The 9,110-nt window shown below is 38.7% G+C and overlaps 1 protein-coding gene across 1 annotated transcript in view; it reads left to right on the top strand.

Annotated features, from left to right (window-relative positions):
• LOC132861180 (neurexophilin-1) overlaps positions 1-7,893 on the top strand; it is a 26,151-nt gene extending 18,258 nt beyond the window's left edge. The window contains exon 2 of the mRNA XM_060892582.1: positions 6,422-7,893. Within this exon, the coding sequence (XP_060748565.1) occupies positions 6,422-7,216 (795 nt within the window). The 3' untranslated portion in view covers positions 7,217-7,893. The remainder of the gene's footprint in view (positions 1-6,421) is intronic.
• Positions 7,894-9,110: the final 1,217 nt, after the last annotated feature.

Genomic DNA, 9,110 nt, shown 5'->3' with positions numbered 1-9,110 from the left:
CTTGAGAAAGAAAAGATGCCTGATGGAGAGTACAGAGGTGATGCAATGACCCGAGGAGTGAGTGAGAGAGTGAGTGAGAGAGAGAGAGAGAGAGAGAGAGAGAGAGAGAGAGATGAATGGATGGAGTGAGAGTGGCAGGGCAGGTGTACAGGGGAATACTACAGTTTGTTCTCATCAACCCACCACCCCAGCTTTGACTCGATGCCAACCTTGCCTCTTTGAAAAGAGTTAGAAAATAAATGAGAGGAATGAAGGAGAGGCCTGAATAGATTAAAATCAATACGTCTACCCTGCCTCTTATTTTTATTCATTATTAATCCGGGGCCAGCACAGGTCTCACATGGGGGATATCATGAAGATCAGATATGCTGGCAGGCTTTTCTAGTGCAGGCTGTTATGGTTGAGCGGGGGAAGGTGGAGTGTGCCACATATCCCCTAGACGGATTAAGCCTGGCTCACACTGTACAATAGAGGCAGTCTATTAGTGCATTCGCAGAGTCAAACTGTAGGAAGAGCCCATGGGACAGGCCATGTGCCACTCGGAACTAGTCAAAGCTTTTTAGTGTACGAGTCATTGCCTGGCAGCTATAATTACAGAATGGAGTTATTTGCCAACTATCACAATGCAACAGCACAAATTTAATGATGTATTCAGTGTATTAACAGAAATTCCAACATTTCCTCTAAAAACATATTACTGTCTGGCCTAGATGAGGTTGGATTCCTTTATAAGTCTGGCTCATCTCAGTACCTCTTGCTTATTCTATTGCAGGGAGATTTCATTCATTTTATGAGCTCATTAAAGCAGTGGATTTAAACCTGGATTTCTTTAATGCTGCTTTGTGGCAATGTTTCCTGTGAAAAACTGATGGAATTGATTTTGTAGTTTTATTCAGAGACAAATCTGGAATGCATCTTGGGCATTCCAGATTTGAAGGCATGAAATGCGTTCTTGGATTAAGATATTCATAAAATGCATGATTTTTTAAAACTTGTTTCATTCAAGAACAAAATCGTTTTTTGCCTGTTAGTGTGACTGGGGGGGCACAGTGGCTTAGTGGTTAGCACGTTCGCCTCACACCTCCAGGGTTGTGTGTGTGGAGTTTGCATGTTCTCCGGGTCCTCCGGTTTCCTCCCCTGGTCCAAAGACATGCATGGTAGGTTGATTGGCATCTCTGGAAAATTGTCCGTAGTGTGTGATTGCGTGAATGAATGAGAGTATGTGTGTGCCCTGCGATGGGTTGGCACTCCGTCCAGGGTGTATCCTGCCTTGATGCCCGATGACGCCTGAGATAGGCACAGGCTCCCCGTGACCCGAGGTAGAAAATGAGTGAGTGAGTGAGTTTGACTGGGTAGTGTTCAGGTCATTCTGTCTTCAGTTATAGTCTGAAAAGGAGGAGCTGTCATTTAGGAAGTAATCTCGTAAGCTCGTAACAATTTATGAGCATCATGAGGCGTATTATGCTTATCTAATTTCATAAATGCAGACAGATGATAAACCAGCAGGTGCAGGTTTATCACACAGACAAAAGGGTTAGAATGTGAGTCAAATGATTGTTAACAAATAAAAATAAACCGAGTCACAGCTACAGAAGTAAACATGGAGCAGGCTTGTGGATAAAACAAAACAGCAAAAGAGGCAGGAAAGATCACAGGCTCAATACGGGAGTGACACTCGGTAAAGACCCAACATGAGTCTGGGTTTTATATGGAGTTATATAAGAGGTTTGACTAGTGATCATGTGACCGTTTGACAGGTTGGGGATCATGGGAATAGTCTGGAAATTCTGGAGTGGCAGATATGGATGTGATATAAACAAGAATAAGTCAGTTTTAAGAGTATGTTTTCTCTCTTTATTAATTCTTATACATTACTGTAAAGTATTGGTTGAATTGGAAAAAAAATAATTTTTAATCTTTTGAATCATTACTCTCAGGTTGATGTGGTGAAATTAATTTTAATATAAATCGTTTTCATAAGATAAGATTTTTGATAGTGGTTGAACATTAAAAAAGAGAATGAACAGTAAAACAATTGAAGTTTTAAATGTTCAACTATTATATTTAAGCATAGTGGACGTTGTAGAGTTATATTAAAGTTAGTTCATTATTATGACAATTAACCTGGTGGTTAATTGTACCCATTTGTAATTACGTCTATAAATCTCACACCACTGTACTAAGGAGTAAAATCATTTAAGAAAAAAACAGTTCTGTAATACCCAAAGCACAGCACCCTTCAGCAGGGTAAAACAAGGGCACTGAAATCAATACTATACTCTTTTAGGCATGACGCCCCACTCTGTCCAACTGTCAACACAGAAATTAGAGAGACTGCATTAGCTTTCACATGGCTGGATTTAACCCAAGCCACAAAACCACAGCTTAGGTCCTCCTGCTAGGAGAATGATTTACTGAGCAAAGGAACTGCGCTAAGTAATTCAATTTCATATTCATAACTCTAATTAACCAATGTTCCACCACTCCGAGAGCTACTTTATGAAACTGAAGATTAGTGGATTTCAAATCCATCTAATATTAAAGAATTATTCAAGCGATAAGGGCTTTAAGTATTAAGCACATGCCACGGCTAGCTATTAATCCAACAGTTTTGTTGTATAGCGATTCCATTTCTTTCCCCTTTTTGTTTTCGTTGAAATCCTAGGTGAAACAGAGACTAGTAAGGCGTCAGAGGTGGATGAACAGAATGAGTAACCGGCAGAAAAAGAGTATGTAAGCCGGAATTACAGTGAGTGCTTCACGTTAATCCTGGATGAGCAAAATGGACTGGAGTCTGTCTTATCAAGATCAGAGATAGATACAAAAAGGTGGAATGGGGCAGGGAAGGCGTGAGTAAGCCTGAATAAGCTGGAATAAGCCGGAATAAGGAAGGTGTGGAGTGCAAGAGTGGGTACGGGGATCAGGGCTGAGACACTGTGCCATGCATTATGGAGGAGACAGATGCTTAAATGCAGAGGATATGACTGCTCTGCCAGGGAGAGGAACTCAGACACTCAGCCACCCAGAACACACAGCGATACACCGACTGAATATGCAAAGCCATATATTCTGATGGCTAGATCAGACATGGAAGGAAGAACATGTATGCACAATCACATGCAGTCAGCCAGTGCATCAGTCAAGGTGTGAGATTGAAAAAAACAACAAAAACGGACAACCAGCTGTGCTCTCCCCATGTCTTTCTTTAATACTTATTTTAAAATATGAGCACACATAGAGCAAAGCTACTGTATTAGACTCAGATGTTAAATTGGGATTTAGTTCCTTTATAGGGAACAACAGTGCAGATTTGCTGTCCAATTTGTGTTATTTTATGGAATTCTCAAGAGTGATATCATGGAAATGTGATTAAAACAGCTTTGATAAATCTTTTGATGTCCTAAAGGATTGTCAGAACTACTGACATGAGTTTCCATTTTCAGTGCTCCTTGCTTAGCAGTTTTGCCATTAAAATGATAAATCATAAATATATATGTATATAAAGTTGGACTGCAATCCAATTTAGATTGCATTCCAACTTTATATACATATATAATAGTCTCTCTGTTATTTATATATATAAGACTGTATAATGGAACCACTTGATGCCAAATGAAGAGCCTCTACAGATTTATAGATGTAATAGATTTATTACATCTGTTTTACTGTGTTCTTGCATATTCATTTCTGTCAGTTTTCTATAAAGACCTGACAAAAATATTGACATAACTTTGCATTTGAAAATGTCTAAAGCAAAAAAATTTATATAAAAAAACAATATTTCAGAAAATCTTTAGTAAGAACTAACACAAACTATCAAAATCATGCTCAAACTAAACTGCATGTAATATATATACTTATACTAATAAACTTGAAAAATATTAAAAATAAATAAATAAGTGAATATCAAAACTAATTATAACACACAACTCAAATCTCTTAGGCTTTTTAAATATTTTACAATTAACAGAAAGGATGCATTTTTCTAATGAATCTATTGTAACCCATGATTAGGTCAGTGTAGTCTGTTTAATAACAGTGATGATATTCCAGACAATACTTTTATATCCAACCCAAACAGTGCACAGTAACAGACAAAACATGAACAATACATCAAACAGACACCGCTCACTACTGATGCACTATGACTACAGTGACATGAAAAGGCAAACAGACACACACACAAACACACACACAAACTTAAAAAGCACCCACACACTCCATCATCGGATCTGAAGGACAGGAGCTCTTCAGCTGTGCTCTTGAAGGTGGATGGTGTGTGCATGAGTGTTTGTGTTCAAACAGATCATTATCATGTAATAATTATCCATTACACCCACTCACCCTCTCCCTGTTTGCCACTCCACTAAGCCATGCATATACCAAGGGGAAGATAATGTCTTGCTCACTCTCTCCTTTCAATATCTCACTGAACACACACTCCCATACTTTGGGATGTGGTAGCTCAGTATTTAAAGTGTTCAACTACTGATTGGAAGGTCATGGGTTTGAATCCCAGGTCCACTAAGCTGCCACTGCTGGGCCCCTAAGCAAGGCCCTTAAAACTCAATTGCTCAGTTTTATAAATTGAAATAAAAATAAATAAATGTAAGTCACACAGGATAAGAGTGTCTGTTAAATGCCAGAAATGTAAACTTTCCTTTTCTCAGTCTTCTTCATTCTTCTTTCTTCACCCCTTTAATAAATCTGCAAGATAAGGTTTTGACACATAGTTTTCATGTTTAAATGTGTCTACTCCAGTAATAATAATCATCTTACTTTTTAAAAAAGTACCAGAGAAATATAGCTACTGTATGTAGCACACCAGACACAAAGCTGCTCTGCTCTGATTATTTGCTGTAAAAAAGCAGCTGTTGTGGCATTTCAACAGAGAGAGAGGTGTTTGGTGGAAGAGTCCCTTCGTTGCAAATGCAATTAATTTCAAAGGTACAAGAAATCCAAAAGTCATTAAAATGTCATGTTGTATTTGAATAGTTACTATTAGAATAGTTTTTCACCACTCGCCTCATGCTACTTTCAGTTGGACACGCATACAGGCTCTAGTTCCGTTCTGACTTTTTAATTTAATGAACGTTTACTTACTTTTTTCAATTTGTGATTGATGTGCAGCAGGTTTCGAATGCTCGTAATTTGACCGTCATTAACATTTATTATGTTTATTTGACTATCGTTACAACTTGATGCGAGATGTATTGTTTTATGCCTATGAAGTAATACTAGTGCTGTCTGTGTTTCTGTTGCTAGCATATCAGGATGTACAGTTAATTCCAGTTTACCCTCCACAAGCACTGCTCCTCCCCAGTTCTCAACAAGTGCCCCAAAGTGCACCAACACTACCTCTGATTGCCCACTAACTTGTTGTACCAGCCCACCCTAATGTAATTGTCTGGAACTGGCCCTGATACTCATGAACATTTCTAGTATTCTAAAGCAGTATTACTTAGAAATATTTCTGAAAGGGATTTAACTTATTTAAAGGTTCCCCCAGAGGAAATAAAGAACTCATTAGGGAGAAAAATAGAGACTCCCTAAACCCCCCACCAAACTCCCCTACCCTACCAACCCCCATGCTTTACAATGCGATATACCTCCATTAAAAAAAGGCATTTTTTTACTTTTCTCACTAATGATTAATTAGTCTCAGACTTCTAAGACCGAATACATTTTTATCCTACGATTTAGCACTGACTGCCTTAGATTTATTTGATGAAAGTATTTTAAAATACACATTTTTGCTACATTGATATGCTACATAATCACTCAACCACAGTACCTGAGAAACAGCAACGGAAAAACAAGCTATAAGAAACCGTATAAAATTAAAAGGCACATTTATTTATGGAAAAAAAAAATACAGTTTCTTATAACAAGCACTCATATAATATAATCACATATATGTGGTTAATAATCACATATATACACGTTAATTATACATAAAAATACTACACAATCTAATATAATTGTCTTCATCATTCTTTATTCTCTGGCTTTTTTCCTGTCTACTTTGCATTGTGCACTGTGATCTATTTTATTAATATGTTAAAAGTGTTAATTACTCATTTGTACATTTCTTTCTGTTTACAATAAGATTAAATTCATTTCTGAAGTACTGCATGAACAAGTGATTAAACTATGGTTCTTCTCTGGACACTTGAGGTTGTATAATTAAGTTTAAATGAGGAAGGATTATGAACTGTATTGCTGCTGAGGCAGTATTTGAGGTATGTGTGGTATATTTTAAAACTAACATATTTCTCTTTTGTCTCTTATTTTTTCTTTTTTCATATCAATCAAACCATGGATTTTCCACCTCTTGCACATTCTTATCATTTTCTCTTTCATCACTTTAATCATCACTTCCTACCAATGACATGAAATCCCTCCCCCTCTATTTCTGTAGTTGGTTTTGGCACAGGAAGAACGCCACTCCTCCTCTTCGCTGAGTGCTAAGTCCTCCTCTATTGCAGAACCCTCTAAGACGCTGAGTGTTCTGGGTGGACAGGGCTCTGTCTCCCCCCTCAGCCGTTGGGTGATGCACAGCCGCAGTCGAGCAGCTAATGCTTCAGCACTAGAGCTACCCTACCGCTCACCTGTGCCCTTCTCCAAGCAAGAATTCTGGGAGATGCTGGGCAGTGACCTCCTTAAGCCTGACACAAGTTCTGATGATGATGCCTCGACAAGCTCTCGTGTCAAGCGCCGTCCCATCGTCAAGACAGGCAAGTTTAAGAAGATGTTTGGTTGGGGTGACTTCTACTCCAACATCAAGACGGTGCGTCTCAACCTGCTCATCACTGGCAAGATTGTCGACCATGGTAATGGGACATTCAGCGTCTACTTCCGGCACAATTCCACAGGCCAGGGCAACATCTCCGTCAGCTTGGTACCACCTGTGAAGGCGGTGGAATTCGACTTGGAGCGACAGAGTGTGGTGTACCCTAAGGACTCCAAGATCTTTAACTGCCGTGTGGACTACGAGAAGGTGGACCGCAGCAAGCGCACTTCTCTGTGCAATTATGATCCATCCAAGACCTGCTTTCAGGAGCAGACCCAGAGCCATGTGTCCTGGATCTGCTCCAAGCCCTTCAAGGTCATCTGCATCTACATCTCATTCTACAGCACAGACTACCGGCTAGTGCAGAAAGTCTGTCCGGACTACAACTACCACAATGAGATGCCCTACCTTCCCTCTGGATAGAAGGGAATAGGCAAAGGGGGCAGAAAGTCAGGGTTGGGATTGGAAAAGTAGTGAGGAGCGATATAACCAAGGAGGGAGGGATGAGGAGAAAAGAGCATGAATGAAGAGGTTGGAAGTATTGATGTGGGAGGTCTGAGTATATTTTATGTTTTAGAAAAGCTCTCTTCAGGGTGTATGTGGGATCTTTTAGGGAATTGTACCTATTTGGAAAAAGACCCCTTTGCAAACAGAGCATTTTTCCATGGATTGTGTTTGATCATCTGTAAAATTCTTAAGGTGAATGTAAGGCATTTTGCTCCTGTGATAAATGTCTTTAAAGAAACTCTCTAAAACAAATCCTGACAAATGTGACTGCAAAGCTCAACATATGCAAATCAAGCTCTCTGCTGCAGGTATGTGGGTGAGAGAGAGCACACTAACATGAGGCTTTGGTGACAGGCAACCCCCACCGGTGTGCTTTTAATGCACCACTGGGCCTACATCAGGGCAAGGTGACATACATATCTGAGAAATCATAAAACAAAGAACAATTACTATGTTGATTTCAATACGCCTACTATGCAGATGCTAGGGGTGGTGTTCAGGTTCCTGAGGATTAAAGAAGTCTATATTTACAGTGTATAATTCAGGTTGAACTCTCGAGAACAGCCAACAACAACAACTTAGACACACGTGACCTCTGGGTATCCTCAACTGCAAGTGTTCTCAATATAAAAGAGTGAAGAAAGAGATGTTTAAGACATGAAGCATGCAAAAAAAAAAAAACACAGCAAAGACAAAGTGAAAGAAAGAAAAGGTAAAAGTGAGAGAGGGTTTAGGACACTTTTTAATTAAAATTGAAGCAGAGAGAGATGTTGAGTATGAATTGCAGCATCCGCTCTATTGTTCCAGCCATATGAGATGAGAGAAAAAAGATTACATTTTGTTGCTGACAGGACTCCTGATTTCTCAGCATGATAAGTTACCTACTGAATGCAAGATTGCTCCATCCTTTTTTTCTGCTAGAGTCAGCCTGTAATCTGTGATTAAATAGCAGAATATTGTGGTGATAATTATGCATAATTTAAGACTTATTTAAAGACTTTGTTCAATGGTTTGGACAGATTCAGATATTCATTTGCATTGGGAAAGCTTTTGACAGGCAAAATTACTGCATGAGACAAATCAGCAGTCAACCTGACCTTCAATAGCTGTGTAATTTAATGACCATTTCTGTTAAGGTCATGTTGTAACAAACAGATTAACTTTGATAGTGGGTGATGAGGTCAGAAAGTTAAAGAGTATAAAAATAAAGACAGAAGAGAAAAAAAGGATGGGAGACCGTGAAAGAACAGCTATAGTAACACAAACTGTGATTGTCAGAAGAAAATAGTTAGGGTGTTTTTAGAACACCAAGTGAAGAAGACAGACAAAGAAAAGGGAAAATAGCACAATGTGGAACATCAAAGCATCATGTTGTTTGATTCAATGGAAGAAAAAATAAAAACGTAGAGAAAGAGAGAAGGAGAAGGTAAATGGCAGACTTTTTTTGGGTTTATGTCTAAAAGAATGTCTTTCCTGAAGAGGAAGCCATTGTGGTGTATCCCCCTCAGGCCTGCACATTAGCACTGATATGAAGACAGGAGCATCCTGAACACTGCGTCTATTTATGCTCGGTTATGAAGCACTGTACTCATTCCATTTATCTCACTCTATTCCCTTTGCATCCTACATAGGCTCATTAGGAACTGCTCATAGAGCCATTTTTCAAATGTTTTATTTGAGTTCTTAAAAAGCTAACTTAATCACATATAACACCAATCTTACTATATTATTCAAATGCAAGTGATCAATAATTTTAATGGTCCTTCAACTGTTTATACTCAAAATTATATAATATTGTATATATTAACAT

This window comes from Tachysurus vachellii, chromosome 18 (assembly GCF_030014155.1).
Source record: "Tachysurus vachellii isolate PV-2020 chromosome 18, HZAU_Pvac_v1, whole genome shotgun sequence".
Classification (NCBI taxonomy): domain Eukaryota; kingdom Metazoa; phylum Chordata; class Actinopteri; order Siluriformes; family Bagridae; genus Tachysurus; species Tachysurus vachellii.
The sequence above is the reverse complement of the archived record's forward strand: the minus strand, read 5'-3'. Positions and strand labels throughout refer to the sequence as shown.